Source organism: Choloepus didactylus, chromosome 13, assembly GCF_015220235.1.
Source record: "Choloepus didactylus isolate mChoDid1 chromosome 13, mChoDid1.pri, whole genome shotgun sequence".
NCBI lineage: Eukaryota > Metazoa > Chordata > Mammalia > Pilosa > Megalonychidae > Choloepus > Choloepus didactylus.
The window spans coordinates 1,352,353-1,379,215 of record NC_051319.1 but is presented as its reverse complement, the minus strand read 5'-3'; the positions used below and the strand labels follow the sequence as shown (position 1 = coordinate 1,379,215).

Below are 26,863 nucleotides of genomic sequence, written 5' to 3'. Positions count from 1 at the left end.
CTGTGTTTTCCTTTATCTCCTGGAGCATTTTGAATGTCATTATTTTAAGTCCTAAGTCAGGTCTTCTTCGTTGATGTATCCTGGATTTCTATCTTGTTCCCTTGCATGGGCCATCATTTCCTGTTTCTTTGTCTTGTAGTTTTTTGTTGCATGTTGTACAAATTAATATTTTAGTGTTAACTCTTGAATTTAGGGGCTCTCCCTTAAGTTTGTATCCAGCTAATGATATGATAGAGATTTTCTTAAATGCCATTAGTTAATTAAAACAAACAAAGGCAAAAAAACATTTTTCTTTGAAAACACAGATCAGCCTGAAGCAAATGGAAAGTGCAGGGTCCTCTCTGCCTTTTCTGTGTCTGAGTGGAAACACAGGATCCAGGGAGCCTGCTTCTTCTGCTGGGCTTGTGCTCACCTAAGGCCTCAAGAATTCCTTGTTTATAGTCCATAGAATTTTGAGTGAATGCCCCCTCTACTCTCTTTGAAACAGCATTCCTCTCCTTCCTGGGTGCCCCCCTCTAGTGACTTAATGCAGGTAATCTTTTGTCCCAGCCGGTTTCAACTTGTTTCTTACACTGTCCCAGCTATCTGCAAAGGGCTTCTCTGCTTTCAGGACAAACTGGGGGAGGTCAAGCCTGAATCCCTAGCTCAGTCTCTCTGATTTCCACCTGAGAGAGTGATGCTGACATACATATATCCCAGTATACACACAGGGGCCAAGAGTGTTCTGAATTATGTGATTTCTTTCAGCCCACTTTTATCATCTTAACCCAGTTAATGTACACTTTGAATTATATGTTTGGCCTCAAAACTGAAATCAATAATGAAGTCTCAAGTAAGTGCTTGGTAGCCTTTGAAGTGCATGAATATCTAATTTTACCTAAATCTGTTTTGGGGAAGATTACCAGTAGAATGCCTTGGTATGATTATTTGATACAACCAATTATTGTACATAAAATGGATCTGCATATACAGACTATAATGAATAAAAGAATGTAAGACCAAAAAAAAAGACACATGATTCAGAACAGTGCCAGGGACCCACAATAGGAGCACAAGCTGGCTCCCCACCTGAATTATAAAGGGGTTGGGGAATGGGCCACCAAGGGTGCCAGGTGCTTATTCTATGGTTTTGAAGCTGTGTTTGTTAACTTTCCTGGTTATTTCAGCCCTTGAACTGTTTTCTGTAGTTTTGAGGAAGGTTACTGTTTTAAGACTCCTTTTCCACTGTATCCCTGGAGTTTTGGAACAATGGCTACCATCAGAGCTGACCCCAGTGATCTGAAGTAGCTGATCAAAAGTAGAGATCTAGGATCCAACCACACATCCCTGGAGTTTAAAGGACTAGTTCATTATGTCCCATTCTGGTGCCAGCAAGCTGAGCCAGTAACAGGAACTCCAGACCACCCACCGCCCCCCGCCACTGCTAGGCACAGGGCTGGGAAAAGGGGAGTGGTAGCCACTGCAGGAGGGTGAAACTCACTGGTGCTGCAAATTACCAGCCTCTTCCTCCTGGTCCTACCACTCCTTCCTGGATGGTGCTGTGTTCCCCGAGACTCCGGAGTTTCAAAGTGGTTGGTTGATTCATGTAATTCCTGCCAGTTCAAAAGAGTTGGCAGAGGAACTGATTCCCGGAGCTTCCTACAGCCATCTTCCCCAATCCACCCTTCATGTCGGGCCTTGCAGTATTGGCACATTCCACTCACTAAGACATGTAGGATCTCAAGAGGCCTAAGGGAGACTCTCTAGACTGTCCATCCCAACATCTTTCTCCCTCTCTCTCTGTTCCTAAAACCCTGCACAAAAGACAAGCAATCAGTAATTCTATGGAATCTGAAATGTTTTATCCACCAAAAATGTATTTATGTTCACATAAGTAGAAGAGGATGAAAGGAGTTTGTTGTAGAGATCTCACTCAATTCTTCGAACTTCTTTTGAGTTATTCGTCAAACAATAACCATGGTGATCTGTCATCAGAAATTATTTTTGGCAATCTATAGCTGTTAATTTGATTAGATCCTTCTTCAAGCTTGATGCAAGTAAGGAATTGGAAACTACCTTATGTGTAATTCAATTATTAAAGTCATTCACCTTCTCAACATTGAAAACAAGTGTTTCCAATTGTCTCTTTTCTTGACACCCATAAGTTTTTATACCCCGAAGCAATACCCTGTTGAAAAATTATGGATGGCTGAAAGATATGCCTTTCTAGATATTGATTCTCTTAAAACTGTCAACATCCACCTATCCCCAAGTCTCGGGTATGTGTAAGAATACTGCTAAAAGGAAATAATATTTTCAAAAGTATCATCACTTAAATAGAATCATAATAGTTTTAACATGGTAGTATTAACTTTTTTTTAATTTTTATTTTGAAATAAATTCAAACTTACAGAAACAGTTACAAAAATAATACAAACCCCATACACAGAACTCCAGCATACCCCAATCCCCCTCCACTGATACCCTGATCTACCAACTTTAATATTTTGTCACTTTACCATTTCTTTCTTTCTTTCCCTCCCTCCCTCCCTATCATCCATCATCTGTTGCTCTGTCTTCTGAACATATGAGAGTAAGTTGCACACATCCTTGAACAAATAATATAATTCACATATACATTTCCTATGAACAAGAATATTCATTTATGTAATCACATTAAGTGTAGTTAAGAAGTTCAAGAAATTTAACATTGATATAAAGCTTACATTCTATAATTCATTTTTTTCTTAAATCCCAATTGTGTCCTTTTGAGCCTTTTCTCCTCTATTCTTAGATCTCATCCAGGATCATCTATGGCATTTAATTGTCTTTATCTATTTAGACTGTCTTTTTTTCAATTGTGGAAACATACATACAGCATAAATCTTCCCATTCCAACCCCTCCCAAGCATTCCATTTAGTGGGATTAATCACATTCACAATGTTGCAATGCCATCACCTTCCCACCATCCATTACTAGAAATTTCCCTTCACCCCAAACAGAAACCCTACACTCATTTCTTATTATCTCCCCATTGCCCCTTCCCCCACTTCTTGTAACCCCTACTCTACTTTTCATCTCTATGATCATATTCTCTGATACTTTCTTTGTGTTTACTGTGGGGCTTAAATTTAACATCTTAAGTCTATAACAATCTTGTTTTCTTTGATACCAACTTAACTTCAATAGGACACTAAACTATGATCCTATATTCCTCCCTTCCCCCTCCTCTATGTAGTTCTTGTCAAAAATTACATATTTTACATTGAGTCCAAAACCATTGATTTATCATTATACTTGATGTATTTTAGATCCTGTAGGAAGTAAATAGTGGAGTTACAAATCAAAAATACAGTAGTACTGGTATTTATATTTACCATGTGATCTTTACTGGAAATCTTTATTTCTTCATGTGGTTTCAGTCAATTGCTTAGTGTCCCTTCCTTTCAGCCGGCACAATTCCCTTTAGCATTTCTTATAGGACTGATCTACTGGTTATGAAGTTCCTCAGTTTTTGATTATCCAGGAATGTTTTCATCTCCCCCTCACTTTTTTTTTTTTTTTTTTTTTGGATCTGAAGGCCTTTTTTTTTTTTAAATCTATCTTCATTTTATTGAGATATATTCACATACCACACAGTCATACAAAACAAATCGTACATTCGATTGTTCACAGTACCATTACATAGTTGTACATTCATCACCTAAATCAATCCCTGACACCTTCATTAGCACACACACAAAAATAACAAGATTAATAATTAAAGTGAAAAAGAGAAATTGAAGTAAAAAAGAACACTGGGTACCTTTGTCTGTTTGTTTGTTTCCTTCCCCTATTTTTCTACTCATCCATCCATAAACTAGACAAAGTGGAGTGTGGTCCTTATGGCTTTCCCAATCCCATTGTCACCCCTCATAAGCTACATTTTTATACAACTGTCTTCGAGATTCATGGGTTCTGGGTTGTAGTTTGATAGTTTCAGGTATCCACCACCAGCTACCCCAATTCTTTAGAACCTAAAAAGGGTTGTCTAAATTGTGCGTGAGAGTGCCCACCAGAGTGACCTCTTGGCTCCTTTTGGAATCTCTCTGCCACTGAAGCTTATTTTATTTCCTTTCACATCCACCTTTTGGTCAAGAAGGTGTTCTCCATCCCACGATGCTGGGTCTACATTCCTCCCCAGGAGTCACTTCTAACCTCCAGGTGTTTGTGAATTTTCTAAGTCTCTAATGGTTATTGACTTCTATTTGTATTCCTTTGTGGTTAGAGAATGTGCTTTGAATAATTTCAATTTTTTTTAAATTTATTGAGGCTTGTTTTATGTCCCAGCCTATGGTCTATTCTAGAGAAACTTCCGTGATCACTAGAGAAGAATGTGTATCCTGGTGATTTGGGATGTATATGTCTGTTAAATTTCTATCTCTCTCTCCTTTCTTTGTTTCTCTGTTGGTAGGGCTCCCTTTAGTATCTGAAGTAGGGCAGGTCTTTTATTAGCAAATTCTCTCAGCATTTGTTTGTCTGTGAAAAATTTAAGCTCTCCCTCAAATTTGAAGGAGAGTTTTGCTGGATAAAGTATTCTTGGTTGGAAATTCTTCTCTCTCAGAATTTTCAACATGTCATGCTACTGCCTTCTCGCCTCCATGGTGGCCACTGAGTAGTCACTACTTAGTCTTATGTTGTTTCCTTTGCTTTTGCTGCTTTCAGGACTTACTCCTTACTATTCACTATTTGACAGTCTGATCAGAATATGTCTTGGAGTGGGTTTATTTGGATTTGTTCTATTTGGAGTTTGCTGGACATTTATGCTTTGTGTATTTATATTGTGTAGAAGGTTTGGGAAGTTTTCCCCAACAATTTCTTTGACTACTCTTTCTAGACCTTTACCCTTCTCTTCTCCTTCTGGGACACCAACGAGTCTTATATTTGGACGTTCTATTTTATCTATCGTATCCCTGAGATCCATTTTGATTTTTTTGATTTTTTCCCCATTCTTTCTTTTGTTCTTTCATTTTCTGTTCTGTGGTTCTTGAGGTCACTGAGTCATTGCTCAGCTTCCTCTAGTCTTGTACTATGAGTATCCAGAACCTTTTTAATTTGGTCAACAGTATCTTTTATTTCCATAAGATCATCTATTTTTTTATTTACTCTTGCAATTTCTTCTTTATGTTCTCCTAGGGTCTTCTTCATGCCCTTTATATCCTGTGCCATGGTCTCATTGTTTTTCTTTAGTTCTTTGATTAATTGCTCCTAGTACTATGTCTCCTCTGATCTTTTGATTTGGGTGTTTGGGCTTGGGTTATCCATATCATCTGGTTTTTTCATATGCTTTAAAATTTTCTGTTGTTTTTGGGCTCTTGGCATTTGCTTTACTTGATAGGGTTCTTTATGATATGAAGGATTATTCAAACACCAATCTCTAATTTGTCAGATCTACAGCTTGGTGGCATACACTTTCTCTAACTAACCAGCAAATGGCGTCCGCGAGTCACCTATTCCCCTCAAGTCAGTTCTCCCCAACTTTGTCTTTGTGGTGTGTGGGGGTCTGATTCTTGTGGGGTCCAATTGGTGCACCAAGTTTGGGTGTGTTGTTGGTGCTGTCTGCCTGAATGTGGGGCTTGTGTCTGAGCAGTTGGGGAGGCAGGGCAGCTTTAATTATCAAACCTCCCAGGTGTTCCTGGAGATTTAATGCTTTTGCAAGAGTCTAAACCTTCATTTCAGTCTTGCCACAGATTGTCTCTGCCGCTGACCCACAAGTCCTTGGTATTGGTGTAGGGCCCCTGGGATTTCCGAGTGGGTGCCTCCTCCGAGCCATGCCCTTCTAGAGCTTCTGCTGAGGGAAGGCTGTGCTACATCACAAGTGCTCGCCATCCTTCAAGGGAAGCCCTGAACTGCTGGGCCATGCAAGGGTGTTCCCAGCCTGCTGTAAAGATGGCTGAATGGTGCATGTTAATTTCCCCCTTTTCACACCACTCTGCCTTCCCAGCTCTGGGACAATTAGTTGTAGGTGTGCAAAAGGCTATTATCTACACCCGATACTGTGGCGTGTGTGCGGTGTTGCCAGAAACACTTCCTGTTGCACTGGGTTTCTTGGCGCAGCTCTGGGCTGTGGCCCCGGTGCCAGGCAGGAGCATTCCCAGCCCACCAGGAAGATGGCTGCAAGGGGAGTGTGGGTATTTTCTCCTTTTGGCTCACCTCTGCCCTCCTTGCTCTGAGACAATTAGCGGTGGGTGCGCAAAAGGCTATCTTCCACACCAGATATTGAGGTGTTCGCACAGCCCGTTCCTGCTGTGCTTCACTGTGTGGTTCTTGCTGCTGTATCTGCAGCTGCTTTTGGTTTTTTTTTTAAAAAAAGAACTAGCCTGCCTCCAAATGCCAACCCATGGTTTCCCCACAATGCAGCATGGTTGCCAGACATTCAGCAGGCATACTCACTCATTTCAGAACACAGACTCCTGGTTTCACCAAGTGCATGGTCCCTGTGGATTTAGCAGACCTTGTCCAGCTGGTGCATCACTGGAACTGGTGGTTTAGGTCACTTTCTGGCTTTTATCTAGTATTTTTCATGGAGGAGTTTTCTTGCCCTGTCTCTCCTAGCTGCCATCTCAAGTTCTTCCCAGTAGTATTAACTTTTGAAAGAAATATTGAATAATACATTTATTGAATTACAAATATATACTTCTGAGCTCCTTATGTTAATCTGTAGTTGATTGTTTTGACTGAGTATATTCAGCCTAATTCAACAGACTTTAAATTTATCATGTTCCTAGACCATTCAAGGAGGTTGACTTCAGTGCATTGATATTAAACTAGAAGAATAAATATTGATTGCTGGAAAGGTTTATGATTTATCATTGAAATGTACATTGGTAACTAAGCATGGCTATACTACACAGGTAAAAACAACAAAGAAAAATTTTGGAAAATTCAGGGAAGCCATGGCAAAGAAAAATTGCCTTTCTCCATAATTTTTAAATGTATCAAGGTTTTTTAAAAATGTGTTTTTAAAGCTCACACACACACACAAATTATGTGTGCTTTAATTCTTCTTTATTCATATTAATAATAAAATGAACTTCTGTGTTTGGCCTATGCCCTAGAACTCAGTGGATCACACCTGTCTTTTATATTTCCCTTTTGGATTCAGAATAGTGAGATATAATGAACACTGGCATGTTTAAAGATGGGTCCACTAATAATTTCAACACTTACTGTGTGATCTTTACTAAATCTCAGTTTTCTCACTTATAAAGGAAGGATTATGATATATTCTCTTTCTGTTCAAGGAGAGATTTGAGTAACATGTGAGATAACATGAGAGTATATGATAAATTTAAAGTTTTAGTAATATATAGTGTCATTGAATTATTTCTTGGTTTCTTTAACTTTAATCATATATATATATATGTGTGTGTATTTCCTCAAAGGATGTGGTCTGTCTTGATGAAAAGCATTTATTAATAAGGCTAACAAATAGTCCAATAAGGAAATAAAGGATGTGTTGGGGTTTCTTTTATATTTTTCTTTCTTTCTTTTCTGTTTTTTATGTTTCTTCTTCATTAAAACAGTTTTGGTATGAACCATGATGGAATTGGAAATTCTTGTGGGACGAAAGGTCATGAAGCAGCAAAACTTATGGCAGCTCATATTACTGCAAATACCAATCCTTTTTCCTGGTCTGCCTGCAGTCGAGACTATATCACCAGCTTTCTAGAGTAAGTAATCTCTGGAGAGTGATGATGAATTGCTCCAGAAGTAAGCCGTTGTAGAACCCTAATATGTGATGCTTCAAATTTTGCATAATGAGTAGCTTTTATAGGGCCCAGTAGTATCAGTCGGTTCCCAAAGTACTTGAAAAAATATCATTGTGGCAAAATTTTTTTCTTCATACTCAAACTCAACTTACTGAAAGATTAGGGGAGCTCAAGCAAGGATATCAGTGGGAGTTGACGAGATGTGAATGTTAGAATTTTTCAATAAATGGGAAGCAATGGCAGAAAGAATTTAGATTTATATAAATTAATAGAGAATTGGCAAAACTTTAATTCAGTTTTTATATATTTCATATTGTTGATGAAAAAACTGAGTTGTATAGGAGTGCCAAAGTATATAATAGTAACAAACAACAACAACAAAAAACCCAAACACCTAGGAAATGAACACTTTGAGAAAATGAAAAATTGTCTTTGAAAATTTATTTAGTGATTCACCTTTTCTATGGTTTCGGAGTTTCTTTGCTTGTTCTTTATTGTTTATTCCAAAATTATGGTTATTTAAGTGTGAAGATTATAAATTTAGTTCATATATAACTATGTTCAGGAAAGCAGACATTCTCCCACATGTCTTATCTCAGCTTTTGGATTGGGCTTTAAAAACTGATAGATTTGGGTCTCATTTTCTAGCTGTGCAACCTTGGCCATATTACTTAACCTTTCTAATTTTCAGTGTTCTCATCTGTTAAATGAGTTTAGGTAACAATACCTACTTCATAAGGTTGTTATGTATATAACTATATATAATGTTGTTATGTATATAAAGCATGTAACAGGAATTCATTAGATGGTAAATACTGTTATTTTAAATAATATTTGGCATTTCAGTACTTCATTGCACTATCATTACCTTCAACTCTTTTGTGCTGTTTTTTTCTTGGGGAGGAGAGATTAAATACTTTGTGAAAAAGTGAGACACACATAAGACACAGGTGAGCAATGAAAATTATTTTTAAAAATTGGCTTTGTTCAAAGTTTCTATTAACATGATTATATTGTGAAATTTTAAAATATTCAGGTACATCTATTCATTATTCATTAAAATTTTGGTTCATATGTACTAATAGCCAGATCATATATTCCAAAGGCATAATTACATGTAAAAAAAAAAAGGTATCCCAAACAAGAGACTTTCAAGTGCCTCAGTCAGTGCTTTGCTCAATTGAAGATAAAAAGATAAATGTTTGAAATGGGTTCTTTTGAATTAATGTAATATTAAAGTTGAAATAACTAGAAATTCCCTTAATAAGTTGGCTCATCTGAACAACCATACTATAACCTAACAATTTTTAATCTTAGTAATACATTATTATGGCATTGTCTTGCCGTGTCAAAATTGCATGAAGTGCTATAAAAATAGACCACAGAGAATTAGTTTGTTATCTTATGGTAGTTTTTAACATAAAGCTCCGGAATATCACTTCCAAGATGTTTTTAATGAGATTATATTACCTAGATTTTAAATGTGTTGATGATCTGCTCTCTCCAGAAACCAAGTCAGAGCTGGAATTTCTCCCTTGACGTGGTTTATGTTTTTATAATGGAATCTGAGTGTCTATCATCAGAAAGACAAACTGTATAACATGCTCAGGATGCCTGTGCATTTTTGGAGTCTATCCCCCTCTTTGTTTTTAAGTTCCATTTTCTTTTCCCCTCTCTTCTATTTCTGAACCATAGGCTATTACATAGACCATTTGTTAGCATCTTCTCTGTATGCTAAGTACAAGGACCAGTTTTGATCTCCTGCCAGACTCTGCCTAGTTGAAACCATGTTAAGGCTGTTAAAAAACTCCAAAAGGGAATCCCTAAATTGCTGGTAAAATGCAGTTAAGAAATCTCCACTGATTTGGTGAGAGATGTAAAATTATTATATGCAATATAGTGTTCCATTGAATTAATGAAAAGAATTAATCCAAAAAGCATTAAGTCTTATTGCCTCTTTGCATTTTGTGTGTTTAAGCATGATTAGTGTTGACAGAGTTCTACTGGGCTTATTTATCCTGTATTTATAAAAGTATTTCTATTATGTATCTTCATAGGAATGTGTACAAATTGTAAACCATCAGTAAAGGATAGATGTGAAAGAATAAGCAATGGGTAGACTTGGGAAAGTTGTGTTTTTTTCTCCTTTAATAATAAACTAAATAACTTTGATTATAATCTGACCATGCAATAAAGGTTTTTTTGAAAACACAAGGCCCTTTAAAATAGGTCAGTTCACTGGAGCACAAAGACATAATAGTAACTTTCTTGACTTTCTTTGTTCCTTTTTATTAATGCAGTGACTTAATTGCTTTAACAGCTATATGTGATATTTTTAAAAATCCAGTGATATTTTGATCAAGGATTGAGGTTACATTTATGGTTTATACTTGGCTCAAAAAGGCTCATAACATTTTATTTTAGTTTCTCTTCTCCAGAAAAAGAAATCTTGAAAGATGAATTGTTTAGGAACAGCAGCCCAGCCAACAATATGCATACCTTCTCTACTTAGTGACTGTGTAGGCCAAATATGATGGTGGGTTTTAACAATGAGCTTTCTATGATTTATAAGATTCACTATTCACTATGTTCAACTGAAAACTTATTCCATGGCCTTTAAATGCCAATAGAATAAAGTCTTTCATGTCATTCTGAAACACTAGGTGCTATTGATCAATCAGGAGATGGTGTTTACCAACTCCCAATATTTTTTTTCAGATTTCTTAAACTCGGTGATTCAATAAGTGGTTCATGAATCGCCCAGAAGCCGTTCTGATTAAATAATAAAGAACCCATTTCCGTTAAAATGGACGTGTTATTCCAGCTTCTGATGTTTTCCGACGACGGCTTTGCAGGTAGTGTCCTTCCTATCTGCCTGCGGGACTTATTTATTTATTGAGAAAAGAGAAAGATGAACCTGGTTTTATGGCTCACACTCATTGATAACTATGGGCTAATTTACCAGGCAGTGGAAGGCAGCCAGAAGCATTTTTCATACATTTTCCACTACTTAGAGGTAGTATAAAGTAATTTTGTGTAGTTTTCAACAATTCTGGGGGCTCTGTGAATCAACTCTTGCTCTATTTAAATTAAAGTCTGTTAAATTGTTTGAACTGTCAGAGATCCATAGTAAAATTTCTTACAGTTCCAAATTAAATACAGACTAGTCATTTTCAAAGAAAGCATGAAAACATTTTGAGAGGCAGTGGTTGAAGGCATACTGGAAGAGAGCTGAATGACAAGAGAAGAGAAATAAAATTAAGAGGATGACCAAGGCACTCATATTTTCTTCCTAGCAATTACCTTTAAAAGTCAATATCAATCTGTTAGACGTAAAATAATCTTTATAGATGGAACCTTTCTTTACATGGAACTCAAGAAACAGCTTGGCAAGACAGATTTCTCCTCTTTTCATTTATCTGTCACTTCTTTTGAGGACCTCATTCTAATCTTAAATATCTTTGATAAGTCATAATTCCATATGGGGAAAAAAAAGAACATAACTGAGTAAACCATCATCAGTACAGAGTTTATATCCTGGAAACCTCAAGCTCAGTTATATTTGAGCATCTCAGTCATACAAGGGCAAAAGAGAAAGGCCTGACTTAGAATAATTCATTTTAAAAGGTAATATATTGTTAGTCTCATGAAAAGTGATAGAAGAGTTTATGAGAACCCTTGACTTGTCATAGATGATACAACCTAATTAGTTTTTTCCTTAATTTAGGTAAATCAGGACAACTCTGAGGAAAAAAATTGGAGATGGCATTAGATGTTAATTTCTTGTTGTTGTTAAGAGACTGTTAAGATATACACAGAGTTATATAGAAATATTCACTTTTTAGATTGACCCACTGTTGTTATAGACTGAAAGTCTGTACTTTAAAGTATAATTGTTTTAATAAATATAAACCTAAAATCACAATTAAGGGCATGTCCTCATGTGTTCTGGAAACAGCTAGGAATGCATAGTGTAAATAGAGATCTGTAAATTTAACTGAAGACTGAACTCTGGCTCATGTTCTTATTTACAAGGCAAGTTTTGGGACTATGTAAATAAGATCTGTAAATTAGAAGTAGAATACATAAAACATGAATCTCACATCATGCTGGAAAGATTTGTAGAAATATGAATATACTTTGATTTACTAAGAATTTCAAAATCAAGGCAAAAGCATATTCTTACGTGAATACTTATTTTTTGCATGGTCTTAGAAGCATAAACAAAAGTAAAGTCTATGAGTTTGATAATTATATTGCTGTAGATATTAATAAGGTTGGGGTTTTAGTTGTGATACATATGTTGCTAGGGAAATAACCCTAGTTCAACGTTTTATGCATACAGTTTTGCTCTGGACAAGTATATCTACGCTTAACAATAACAAGTTGTAATAGCATCTTATAGATGGAGACTGCCAAGAATTTTCTTCATTTTGTTTATTTAGTGAGGTCCATGTTTTCTAAGGAGAAAAATTGCATATGACACAAAGTCACAAGTCATCTTTGTGTTATTTGATGAGAAAATTCAAGAAGATTTATATATAATATGACTAGTGTTATTATTTTGATAACAGTATCAGAAATAGCACTTATCTAGCATTCAACGAGTTGTATGGTTGTATCTTGATTAGCTAGATGATTGGCTAGATTAAATACAATCTCGATTAGCTAGGTTAAAAAAAACTTTCCCATTACTTAAATTTTTTTCAAAAGGATACAGTTACAAGTTACAAGAAAAGAACTCATTTCTAATTTTAAGGAAGGAAAAGCATTTATGCATTTGTACCAGGAGACATACAAAAATATTCATATCGTCATAATTTGTAATTGCCAGAAATGTGAAATAACCCAAATGTTTGTTAATAGAGGAATGTGTAAATAATTGTGGCACAGCCTTAAATAGGATATTAAAGAACAATTAAATGAACAAGTTACAGCTACACACATCAACATGAAAGAATCTCATTCATAATATTGAGCAAAAGAATACGGTTGCACACACAAAAAAAACCCCTTCAGTATGACTCCTTTTAAACCAAAACAAGCATATAAATAATTGGGAGGTAAAACTATTGAGAAACTCAGGAAATTATTATAAAAATCAGGATAGTAGTTACTTCTGGAGAGAAGATGTGGAGTGGATTGGGTTTGAGCACTCAGAAATTTTCTGATTTCCAGGGTTAAATGTACATCTTTCAGATCCATGTCCCATACCCTCTATACCTGTAACTGTAATACTTCATAATAGTTATTGATGATTCAGAAGTATGGAAATATCCATAATTATTATTTTTCTAAGAGATCAGGAGTTCAAGTAGACTTCACTCACTTGAAGTGGGAAAGTAGCAGACAAATTTTAGTAAGATTATACCAAAAACATTTTTGTTGTTTAACTCTTAGTTAAGAGCTAACATATATAAAGTACCCTATCCCCCAAATACTTTTGTTGAGGTTTTACTGTATATACCACATATGGTTACTCGGTGAAAAATATTTAGTAGATTTTATACCCAAAATGTAGAGACAATTTAAAACAGCCCTGCAGTCATCCCCACCGTTGCTTTCCTGGAGCCTGTAATAGTAGATAAGTGCTCAACTTGAAGCATTGGTCGTTTGTACATCTACAGCCAAATCCCTTTCAAAAAGCTTTGTTAACGTGATGTTTTTAAACACATGTTCATTTCTTTAAGATCCATAAGGTTTTTTGCTTATATTTTATTTCATATTGTTTTATTCTTTTGTGAAAATATGTAGAACAAGACTTGTCTACATATTTAAATTAGATCACACTCTTGCAAAGCAATGGATGTTTCCAAAGAACTGAAAAGAAAATATACTTTGGGAATAAACTTACTCAGAAGTTTTGACCATGAGTGTCCACAGTGCATGACGTTAATGGTTATATGAAGGCCCTTGCAGAGGATCATCTAATTTGGTATTTTTAAAGAACATGAACAACCATTAATACTTGGAATGAGAGCTTTAAATGAAATAATTATCCTTATTTCCTCCTGGGATAAGCCAATTTTAAGTTTGCTGTTTTTCCTCAGGGTATTTACCTGTAGACTCTTCTTTGAGACCCAAGTATTTCTTCATCTAATTTTTAAGGTTATTTTTCCGTATTCCTAAAAGTAATTAAGTATAATCACTTTTAATAGATTCTGAGTTGGTTCCATGTAGGTGAATATATCTTGTACTTTCTTTGTTATGCTATTGGTAAATATATTTTTACCTATAGAATCCTTACTTTTCTTTAACTTTTCTATTGATTTATAGTAGTTCTTGACTAATTTTTTATTATTATTGCATATTTAATACCTTCCATAAAGATATTTATAATTATATTATAGAGGATATTTTAGAAGGAAAATTGGGGAATTAAACTACTTATTCACCCATCTCACAAATATTTCATATTATTGAAATTGCCCTTGTTCTATTGTACCATTCAAATTTGATCTCTTCATTATCCCTTATATAGTGTCTTGAATTTACTAGCAAAATTACATTTGTTTGAAGTTTGCATATCCATACAGGTTAAATATATTTCGCATAATAAAGTAAAAGATGTTGCTATTTTAAAAATTCATCTAGAAATAATTTTTCTTGCTGGGATACGTATCAATTTCTAAAAGTACAATAAATAGGAAATAAAGTGTTGTGTTATAAAAACTGAAAATGGGTGGAAAAGGTTGTTCTCTTTTAGTTAGATACCTTTAGCAGTGATTATGGAAATGATTGCAATAGCCAATAGCAGAATACATCTATATTAGTACCATATTTAATATTCCATCTAAATATTTTGTATTGACTAAAAATCAAGAGGACATAAATGAAAGAAAAGGGATGTAAAGAAGACAGTATTCCACCATTTGGGTCTTTGAATCTAGCAGCTTAGGAATAGTATGGTTTGATTTTTGAAGGTATCAATTTGCTGCTCTGCTTTATATTTTACATTATAAAAATATGATAAAAATTTCAATGAATAGAAATGCATTATTATGCATGGTTCTTTCTTAACTTATCTATAAATGAAAATTTGTACTGTCCTGTATAACAGTTAAGGAACTTCTACTTGTGAAATTATTTTCCTTTGGCAAAGTGGATGGAAAAGATTTGGGAAAAAAACACAAGTGCTGGCACAATTGACAGGAATGTTGGAAAAAATTTTTAAATGTTGGCATAGGAATTCTTTAACAATTCTAACTTACTCACATGTGAAATGAAAGTAAAAAAGCATCTGTCTTATTTTATGCACACTGGCTAAATAAAAATGAACAATTATATTTAGGAAAGTATAAAACTCTTTAAGGTATTCTGTCTGGCTTTTGGCAATCTTTATGTTATTTGTTCCACTGAATTAAAATATTATGTTTGAGTGCAGGCATACTTTAAAAAGCAGAAATTATAGAAAGAGGAGAACATTTCTCTTTTCCAACTCTGATGACCCTAAGATGAAATATGAAATTTTTGAGAGACTAAACACTTCTAATATACTTGAAGAGAATTTTTTATTCTGGCCTCATCTGTCATATAGCCCATTTCTTTTTAAAATATTTCAAGAACCTATAGTATGCATGTCTTACGACAGCATCTATTTCTCTGCACAAGGTAGAAATATATGATTAGATCTTTAAGGATTACCACCACAATTTTTTTTCCACATTTCATGTTTTTAATTCTACTACCAGATGTGGTTATATTTTCACTGAAAACAAACAAGAGGCTTAGAGCAATGTGACATTCTCTTTTGATTCCTCCAGAAATTAGTTTAAATTAATGTTCAAAAGGCCAACTTGACATTTTCAGATCGTTGTCTGAGATGCTTTTATTGTGTCTTGGTGCTGGAAAAAACTGATTGGAGCTTTTATTCAGGTGTTAGTAAAGCTATTCTATTTTGCCATGTGGTTATTTATTGGCAGAATGTATTGTTTTTATGCACATTTTTAAAACAAAGAGCTTAATACATGGTTTCATAATTGTGACTGAAATAGTCCATGGAGTGCCTAATTTTCCTTTGATCCTTTATGTTGAACAGTTCAGGCCGTGGTACTTGCCTTGATAATGAGCCTCCCAAGCGTGACTTTCTTTATCCAGCTGTGGCTCCAGGTCAGGTGTATGATGCTGATGAACAATGTCGTTTCCAGTATGGAGCAACATCCCGCCAGTGTAAATATGGGGTAAGAAGTTTTAATCCTTATGTTTAATCATTTAATCCTTTCACGACACAAATCTTAAGATGGAATTTTGATGAACATAGTTTGCCTTTAATAACATCATTAATGCAAATATGACTCTTTTTCTAATATCTTTGTATAACGTATTTTTAAATGTTGAGTAATCCTGAATTAGACAAGTTTCAAATTTCTTGTGAGGGGTGCTGTTAAAGTTTTAATTTTTTCTAACATATTTATTTATTCTTTAAGTCATGAGTTTATGGTGCTAACTTTATTTTATTTGAAATAAAATAACTATTTCATTTGAAATGTTATTGTTTTGAAATTCCCTTTTTCTAGTTCTTTTAAAACTGAGCTAAGGGCTTTTTTGCATTGGCTAGGAGGCTTTACTTTAATTCATACTTTCTAGTACTGAGTCACTTCAAGTTGCTTTATCACTGCCTGTAATCCAACACAATTCAGTGGGGACAAGATGACATTAGCCCACATAATGAAACAATAAAAATTGCTGTGAAAAAAAAAATGTAGGCTTCATTTCGTGACTACCTACAAAAGTCACAATGTCTATACCAGAATATATATGAAAACATTCCTCTTACACTTCATAGAGAAAGATTTCAGTGTCCAGTATGGGAATATGTTCATAGTAGGAACATAGTATACGTGTATTGAATTAAGAAGTGAGGTTTTAAAATACCAAATTGTTTCTCCCAAAATTTTCAGGTTTAAAAAAAAAGTTTAAAGCTTGGTTCCTATTTTATGCAAACAGTGTTTAAATTCCTTTTAAAAAAATAATGACTGTAAAAGGGAAAGGTTTAAGGTACTTAAGATTAAGCAATATACTCATTATTCTGTACCAATTATTCCTCTTGGGTACAATACAAAGGGAAGTGATTTTTTAATATCCCTTAGGTGACAAGTATATTATTATTCTAGGTAGGCTTTTGGCAGCACATTTTATACACTAGATTTAAAGATTGTGTGCAACTGTTTGAATATCCAGAGCCCTGAAAAAACTTTGGCCTCACTTGTTTCTCTGTAAAGGGTCTTTACTTGTATTCTTGTTTCTAGTGGATCTTGTTTCCTAAGGTTGCTTATTCCCTCGGAAAAACTCCATCAATCTTTAATCACAGTATTGTTTGTATATACTTGCAGTTTGAAATTAATGATCAATTGAGATGAGAGATTTTCTGTTAGGTTTTCTATCCTCTCATTTCTTTGCTAGCAAGTGAAATGGTTAATCTACATTTTTGTTGTTCTATTGGAAATTGAGTTTTAACTTTACTTATAATTTTCCATATCAGATAATTTATATTATCAGTTTTACAGGATCTGTGGATGAATTTGTTTTTTAAAAAAAATTAATTAAAAATTTGACCTGCTAATTCTTTTTACCTTTATGTATCATTCATTTCAGACTAGTTGAAGTGAGATTAAACAGTAATTAAGAAATTGTAGGTTTTCGGTTTATATTCCTCATGTTCTGCTTTTAGGTTTTATTTCTTTATGTTCTATGTTTATAAATACTTCTAGAATAGATGCAATAAATTGGAAAGCTTGGGAAAAGATAGTAGCATTTTACAATCCTGTACAATTTCATGAATTTTATCACAAACCTTTTTCACTTTGATTTGCAGCAAAATGATGGTTTTCCTGGACTTATATTCTATATGAAAACGCTTTCATTATTTTTTTAAATACTATATTATACTCAAAAGTTTCTTGAGTCCTAATCATTCCCACCTCTTTAACCTATGCCTGGAAAATTACGTTTCCACAGTTGATAGCACCCAAATCCATACCAGGTTTTAGCTGAAAAATCCCTAAGGTTTTAAAGGATTCTAAATACACTTTAGAAAATGACAGTAGCTTTATAGATGGCAGTCCATTCAGGTAATGCTTAAGATGGCATGCTTCAAAAGCCATGCTTCAGAAGACATGCTTCAGATAGTAGTGGGAGGGAAAACAAGCCTGTCCTGATTTAGATAGCTGTCTGAGTGTAACATGCTCAGATGAACACTAAACATATTTGTAGTTGATTTAGGAGAGCACACTGCACTGCAGCCTGTAGGTGTGGAATTGGGGGCAAATACTCCTGGTGTTGCAGCATCATGAAATTATTCCTCTCTCAACTAGTAGTTCTTATATGATGTTAGGGAGGATTTTAAACAACTACAGAATGATCCATGATGAATGCTGCAGTGATCATTATTCCATCTCTTCCACTTCAGTAATCATTTAGTCTTTGCTGGTATTACCAGTAATTACATCTGTAGCTATGAAAAATCTTGCCTGAAGTCTTTTTGAGTGGGTTCATTAATACGCATGTTCGTCACATTTTGGGGATTTACATGAAAAATTTTCTTTTTTATTTAAATTCAGGAATTTTTCACTAGTATCCTTATATATCATCTACGTATCCTTTCCAGGTGTTCCTAAATTCCTATAGAAGTAGTGAGGAGATTGTAATGACAGCACAGTACAATATACAGAGTAACATAGTTGTATAGTGCAGTAATCTGCAAATGATACATAGTTCCATAGTTCCTGGTATTTACATAGTGCCTTTTTGAGACCCTTCAAAACGTTTTGATAAAAAATGTAATTATCTTATATTATTTTATAGGTGGGGAAACTAAAAATACAGGATGTGATTTTTTTTATCTCAAATTAATAAAAAAGTCTAAATCTGTCATTTATGTTTTCTACTGGATATAATAATTATGTTTAATAAAATAAAGATAGGAGATGTATTTCATTTCAGAAGACATTTTTTATTTAGCTTTCATCAGGTGATGTCTGCTTGTAAAAATCTTTTTAGAACTCCCCATCTTGTCCCAATCTTTTTTGGAAGAGAGGTGATCAGGAGACCTTTATTAAACTTATTCCCTGAAATATTTGGAATGTTCTAAGGTGCAAATATTATTTAAATTCAACTCTAAATTTTAGATTTGAGTATTTTCTTTTATCTTATAATAGAGAAGTATGACCTCACTAAGGTATAATGTAAATATAGACAAACATCTTGGAAAGCAAGACCCCTACTGGATCATCTGAAAAAAAAAAAAACCTGCTTGGTATATTAGCAGATTTCTAAGGGGCCTTGGAAGCTTCCTGGATGAAAATACCTTGTAAATAAAACAGCGATATCAGTATTCCAATAAATTTGTCTTTGCTTATTTAAGGTAACAAACTGCTCTGTAGGATCTATTGTTTCATACTCTTCCACTCTCCATTAGTCTCCTCTTTCTTTTTGAAAAGAAAAATTAAAACTGAATTAACAAAAAAAGCATATTACAGTAATAACAATTTTAAACTTAGGAAAGAAGTCACTAATGAGCATATGTATTGCAGCTGCTCTGGGTGATTTTTGACTGCTTTCCAAAAAACACAGGTTAATTCATGATTAAATTCTCATATTTAGCACCATATTTTCTTATTCTTTTACTTTAAATCATATCCCAAACATTGTTTTCAAAAGCACTTAATGATTCAGTGGGTAAACAATATCCAGCACATAATTAATTAATGGTGATCACTGAGAGATGAGAGCTTATCCACAAGTAGATTTAAGGTCTCAGACAAAAACCTGTAATATTCTATAGATATCATGGCTTTGTTTAACTTCTGGGGAAATTTTATTATTGATGAAATTTATCACTGTCTCCATAGACTTAAGAGTTAGCACATAGATGTACAATAGTATATTGTACATTGTTATTGCCTACTTTAAGGTAGAATATAGCAATGTTTGTCAATGGACCATATATTCTAAACCATAAATGGGAACACATGATCTAATACATGGTTTGGCAATGGAACAGAATATTTTTTAAAAGAATATTTTAAATGAGAAGTCTGCTCACCATTATGTGTCATCTATGACCTCAAATGACCATTGATATATTTTACTCAGTCCTGGGAAACTTTTCTCAGGGAACAGCAGCCAGGTTGTCCCTGTAGACTTCAAATAGCAAAAGGGCATTTCAGGCATGCAAACTGCATTTCATTTACCTAACACATGGCAGGCATTCAATAAATGTTTCCCTTTTCTCTATGAATATCCATATCATCCATGATATCATTCCTATATAGCTGATATGCTGGTACTACTTTGATTAAAATATGTCAGGCTTTTAAAGTACTCTTCAGAGGGAGGATACTTAATTAGAAAACTCAACTATCTTGTCACTAGCAGGTTACTCAGTCTGCAAAGAGCTATACTTCAGGCTGCCATTATTATTATAGTTATTAGTTAATATGTTAATAAAATAATCTATATTGTTCTGTATTTTAATTCTATGCTTACAGAACAACCTTTTGTTAATCAGTTGCTTTCTGATTGAGATTCATTCATTTCATTAATCTTACTAGCAAACTGTTGGCCACCTACCCAATAGCTATGACTCCCTACTTCTATTCTAGCCTAGCCCTGATTTTATTTAGGTATCTCACTCTTCCTTTGGTTGTGTACTTCAGGAAAACCTAAGTCCTGTCCCAACTCCAGGATTAAGTCTTGATTAGTCAAAAATACTCATATAATTCTCTTCCCTTCACCAGTGATTGATTTAGGATTGATAATTTGTGGCTATATGAGAAGCGAAAAATCTGCTGAGACACAAGAAAGCAGTTGGCCCCTTTTCTAGGATGCTTGATGTGTGAGGATGTAATGCAACCATGAAGGGATCTGATTTGTATGCTCAGAATGAAAGATATAAGAAGGCCCCTTCTTGCAACTTCCTGTTGTATGAATTTAAAATTTCCTTATTGTATAAGTTGTTTTGAGTTGAGTTTTCTCTTATTTGTAGCTATAAGCATCCTAACTGGTTACAGCCACACTGAGTTCTTAGAGTAACTTACTGTTTTGCCTATAAGTCTGATTTAATCAGAGGAGGAAAAATCAGTTTAATAGTTATAGGACTAGCTAAAGCTATTGGCTTAATACATGAATGTGCATGAACTCAATTGTTCTGGTTTGCTAATGCTGCCATTTGCAAAATACCAGAAATGGATTGGATTTTATAAAGGGGGTTTATTTGGTTACCAAGTTACAGTCTGTAGGCCATGAAAATGTCCAAATGAAGGCATCAGCACAAGTATACCTTCACTGAAGGAAGGCCAATGGCATCCAGAAAGCCTCTGTTAGCTGGGAAAGCACATGACTGGCTTCTGCTGATCCCAGGTTGTGTTCCAGCTCCACTCTCAGCTCCTGTGCATTCGTCAAAGTCTCTCTCTTGGCTGCAGCACCTCTTTCTGTATGTTAACACATTTATAGGACTCCAGTGATTCAATTAAGACCCACTCTGAATGGGTGGGATAGCACCTCCATGGAAATTATCCAATCAAAGGTCTCACCCATGGTTGATTGAGTCACATCTCCATGGAAACACTCAATCAAAGGATCCCAACCTAATCAACACTAATACGTCTTTCCCCACAAGATTGCATCAAAGAAAATGGTGTTTTGGGGGGCATAATACATCCAAACTGGCACATTCCACCCATTAAACCCCCAAATGACATGATCTTCCCATATACAATATACATTCATCCCATCACAATATCATAGAAACTTAAATCATTTTAGTAACAATAGTTAAGTACAAGATCCCATCAAAATCAGTTACAGGCATGGTCTTGTCTTAAGGCAAAATTCCCTTCTGGCTGTGGACCTGTGAAACTTAGAACAAGATATCTGCTTCCAGTATATAAAGAAGGGACAGTCATAGGATAAACATTCCCATTGTCATAAGGAGAAACTGAAAGGAAAAGAAGGTTCACAGGACTGAAACAGTTCCTAAAACCCATAGGGGAAACTCCATTGGATTTCAAAGTCTGAGAGTCATATAGAGAATGATGTCTTATCCTTGGGGCTTGAGAGAGCAGCAGTCCAACCCTTTCCAAGGGCCTTTGTGGCAGCCCTTTTCCCTCCAAACACTGGGTAAGTGCTCCAACATATGCACACATTGGGAAGACCACCTTCTTGGCCCCACCCTCCTCAAATATCAGGGTGCCACCCGGACTCTTCCTCTCTGGGGCAAAGGCTCTCCCCTCCTTGAACAGTAGGGTGGTAGCCAGGTTCTCCCCAGTCCCCAGGGAATGTGCTCCACCCTCTCTGAGGCCTGGGGTAGCAGCATTCTTCCTGAGCATCAAGGCAGAAGGCCTGTGCTCTGACTCGGGGGTAGACTCACCCTTTCCACCCACATGGGCTGCTCTGCTCTCCCTGTCTGAGACCTCTTGACTCCAGACCTCAATCTCCATACCTCCCTTTGAAGACATTTTCCCTTCAATTTGTTCCTTTGTCCCCTCCAGTCCAGACGGGCCATGGCTCCAGCTATACAGTTCTCTCAAAAATCTCATTGGCTTGGCATGAAGCACACAGGGGTCAACCGTCAGACAGTAGGACTTCCCACAAATCCTTTCTGGATAACTCCATCTCCAATCCTAGCTTGTACTGAAATGGCAGTCAGTTTCTATGTTTGGTTGAATTCTCATGTGGGGCTGTAGCCTCTGGGGTTTCACTTTCTGGAAGTCCAGAATCTTCCAAACCATCAGTTTTTGGTTTCTTTGTACCCAAGAGTTCATTTCTCAGTTTATCTCTGTCCTGTAGCATTTTACTGTAAGCTGCAAGTAGAAGCCAGGCTACATCCTCCACACGTAGTCTGGAGACCTCCTCCGCTAAGTATTCCAGCTTATTACTTTCACATTCTGCCTTCTGTCCAACACTAGGACACAATTTTGCCAAATTCTCTGCCACTTTAAAACAAGGATCGTCTTTCTTCCAGCTGGCAACGACACATTCGTCATTTCTGCTGAAGACTTCATCAGGGGTATTTTTAGAATTCATATTTCCACAAACAATCCCTTCAAAGCAGTATAGGCCTTTTCTATCAAGTTTCTCACAATTCTTCCAGAATCTTCCCCTTCTCATTTAAAAAGCCATTCCAGCATGCTTGGTATTTGCAAGTTTAGCAGCACCCCACTTCCAGTACCAAAATCTGTTCTGGTTTGCTAATGCTGCTGTTTGTCGAATACCAGAAATGGATTGGCTTTTATAAAGGGGGTTTGTTTGGTTACCAAGTTACAGTCTGAAGTCCATGAAAATGTCCAAATGAAGGCATCAACACAAGTATACCTTCACTGAAGCAGGGCCAATGGCATCTGGAAAACCTCTGTTAGCTGGGAAGGCACGTGACTGGTGTCTGCTGATCCCACGTTGTGTTCCAGCCCCACTCTCAGCTCCTGTGCATTCGTCAAAGTCTCTCTCTTGGCTGCAACACCTTCTGTCTGTGAACACTTTTATGGGACTCCATTGATTCTGTTAAGACCCACCCTGAATGGATGGGGTAACACCTCCATGGAAGTACTCAAAGGATTCCAACCTAATCAACACTAATAATTGGATATTTTCCTTTGTTTAGGTAAGAGAGTGTTACCATTTTTAGGAAATACGCACTGAAGTATTTAGGGGGTAATAGGCCATCATGTCTGCATCCTATTCTCAAGTAGTTCAGAAAAAAAATAGTACATGTATAAAAAATGAAAGAATGATAAAGCAAAGTGGTAAAATTGTAACAACTGGGGAATCTGGGTGAAGAGGATATGGAAGTTCCTAATGCTATTCTTGCAACTTTTCAGAAAGTTTGGAATTATTTAGAAATGAACTTTTGAAAGTTAACAAAACTTAAAATTTCAAACTCTAAAAAATGTAGATAAAGGTGTGAGTTTTTTCATGTGGATGAGTATAGTCTTTTATTACTAAGAAATTTACCTTATTCTGAGCTTTGAGACTCAAGTTAAAAAAAAAAAAAGATTAAAATATGTGGTTAATTTAAGAGAGGATAGTAGTGAAATGTTTAGAAGGACTTATAAGGAAAGTTTAAAGAAATTGAGTTTGATTAACCTGTGAAAAAAGAATGCTAAATTTCAGCTTCAAAACCACCCTCAGACTCTGGAATCCTTATTATATTTGATTGCCAGTAACAAATCATTCTCCTTCCTTACCGAGAGCATAAAAAGCACAGTGGTCGTAATTTTTACTGCTGGAAGGTTGTAGATTAGATAGTAGGAAGAATTTCAAGTTTTTAAATATTGGCATGTTTCACTGAGAGATAGCATAGAATCACTTTCCTTGAAGGTTTTAAGGTATTACATTTTCTAGTGTAGTTTGAATAAAAGGCATGTAAATATTTTAGCACCTCAGTATTCTTTTGGAGTCCAAACACATAATTATCAGGCATATACATGGCAAGAAGTTGATTTTTTTTAAATTGAGAAGTTGTGGGTTTACAGGACCATCATGTATAAAATATAGAATTCCCATACACCACCCCACCAGAAACACCTTGCACTGGTATGGAAAATTTGTTACAATTGATAGCACATTTTTATAATTGTACTATTAATTAAAGTCCATGGTTTAACTTATGATTCACTGTATAGTACAGAATCAAGGGTTTTATTTAAAAGTTTTTATTCTGTTACCATATATATAATCTAACATTTCCCCCTTTTAATCATATTGAAATATGTTTCAGTGCTGTTAATTGCCTTACAATGTTGAGCTACCATCACCACCATCCATTACCAAAACATTTCCATCATTTCAAATAGGAACCCTGTACATTTTAAGACTTAAGTTCCCAAAGTTCTCTATCCCCACTTTGTCCCCTTGTAATCTGTATTCTATATTCTGACTCTAGAATACAGTGAGAGCATACAATATTTGTCCTTTTGTGTCTGGCTAATTTCACTCAGTGTGATATCTTCAAGGTTCATCCACGTCATCACATGTATAAGGACTTAATTTCTTTTATATGGCTGAATAATATTTAATTGTTTGTACATACCATATTTTATTTATCCATTCATGAGTTGATGGACACTTGGGTTGCTTCCATCTTTTGGCAATTGTGAACAATGCTGCATAATGAACATTGGTGTGCAAATATCTCTTTGAGACCCTGCTTTCAAATCTTTTGGGTATATACCAAGTAGTGGGATTGCCAAGTCATATGGTAGTTCTGTATTTAGCTTTCTGACCAACTGCCAAACTGTCTTCCACAGAAGCTGCACCATTTTACATTCCCACCAACAATGAATGAGTGTTCCTATTTCTCTGCATCCTCTCCAACACTTGTTATTTTCCACTTTTTTAAAAGAAGCCATTCTAATGGGTGTGAAATGGTATCTCGTGGTTTTTAAAATTAAATTCCATTTTATTGAGATACATTCACATACCATACAGTTATCCATGGTGTACAATCAACTGTTCATAGTACCATCATACAGTTGTGCATTTATCACCCCAATCTATTTTTGAACATTTTCCTTACATCAGAAAGAATCAGATTAAGAATAAAAAATAAAAGTAAAAGAGAACACCCAAATCATCCCCCCCCCACTCCACCCTATTTTTCATTTAGTTTTTGTCCCCATTTTTCTACTCATCCATCCATACCCTGGATAAAGGGAGTGTGATCCACAAGATCTTTACAATGACACTGTTACCCATTGTAAGCTACATTGTTATACAACCAGCTTCAAGAGTCAAGGCTACTGGGTTGGAGTTTGGTAGTTTCAGATATTCATCTCTTGATTTGCATTTCCCTGATGACTGATGATGTTGAGCATCTTTCTATGTGCTCTTTGGACATTTGTATATCTTCTTCAGGAGAGATTTCTATTCAAGTCTTTAGCCCACTTTTAAATTGGTTGTCTTTTTCTTGTTGTGTTGTAGGATTTCTTTATATATTCTGGATATTAAACCCTTATTGGATATGTGATTTCCAAATATTTTCTTCTATTCTGTAGATTGTCTTTTTACATTCATGTTAAAGTCCTTTGAGGCACAAAACTTTTTAATTTTGATGAGGTAACATTTATCTATTTTTTTCTTTTGTTGCTTGTACTTTGGATGTAAAGTCTAAGAAACCATTGTCTAACACAAGGTCCTGAACATGCTTTCCTGTTTTCTTCTAGGAGTTTGATTTTCTAGCTCATAGATTAAGGTCTTTGATCCATTTTGAGTTGATTTTTGTATATGGTGTGAATTATTTTCTTGATTTCCTTTTTTGATTGTTCATCAATCTGGAAGAGTTGATCTTGTACCTTGCCACTTTGCTGCATTTATTTATTAACACTAGGAGCTTTGTTGTGGATTTTTCAGGATTTTCTGTAAGTAGGATCACATCATCTGCAAATAGGGAAAGTTGTATTTCTTTCTTTCCAACTTGGATTCTGCTTATTTATTGTTCTTACCTAATTGCTCTGGCAAGAACTTCTAGCACAGTGTTGAATAACAGTGGTGACAGTGAGCATACTTGTCTTTTTTCCTGATTTTAGAGGGAAAGCTTTCAGTCTTTCACCATTAAGTAGGACATTAGCTCTGGGCTTTTCATATATGCCCTTTATCATATTGAGTTTTCCTTCTATTCCTAGTGTTCTAAATGTTTTTATCAAGAAAGGCAAATGCCTTTTCTGTGTCAATGGAAATGACTATGCATTTTTCCCCCTTCATTCTGGTTATGTGGTATGTTACATTAATTGATTTTCTTACGTTGAATCAACCTTGCATAGCAGGGATATGATTTGACTTTGATTTTTTCTGAAAACTCAAGGCAAAAATCATAGGTCCATTGTCATTTATATCCTTAAAGAAGAGTAGTTTTTACTCTAGGTATTCTTTTATAGTTTGGTTTATTTTTTAATCATTTAATCTTTTTTTTTCCTCCAAAACCCCTCAAATTGCTGATTAGTTATTTAACCTGAATTTCCAGAGTAGGTTTTTTGATATATACTTATATATATTTGTTTTGTTTTTGTTTTTGTTTTGCCTTTCTAGGATTTCTTGCACTTAAGTTATTCACATAACAGAATTAAACCATTTCAGGCTGAAAGAAGGGTATATTATCCTTTTTCTTCAGATGGTTACTAAACTCCTGGAGCCAGGCAAA

General features: G+C 35.2%; 1 protein-coding gene across 1 annotated transcript in view; it reads left to right on the top strand.

Moving 5' to 3' along the window:
• ADAMTS6 (ADAM metallopeptidase with thrombospondin type 1 motif 6) overlaps nucleotides 1–26,863 on the top strand; it is a 429,283-nt gene that overhangs the window by 278,981 nt on the left and 123,439 nt on the right. Inside the window, exons 9-10 of the mRNA XM_037802152.1 lie at nucleotides 7,546–7,692; nucleotides 15,770–15,911. Coding sequence (XP_037658080.1) covers nucleotides 7,546–7,692; nucleotides 15,770–15,911 — 289 coding nt within the window. The remainder of the gene's footprint in view (nucleotides 1–7,545; nucleotides 7,693–15,769; nucleotides 15,912–26,863) is intronic.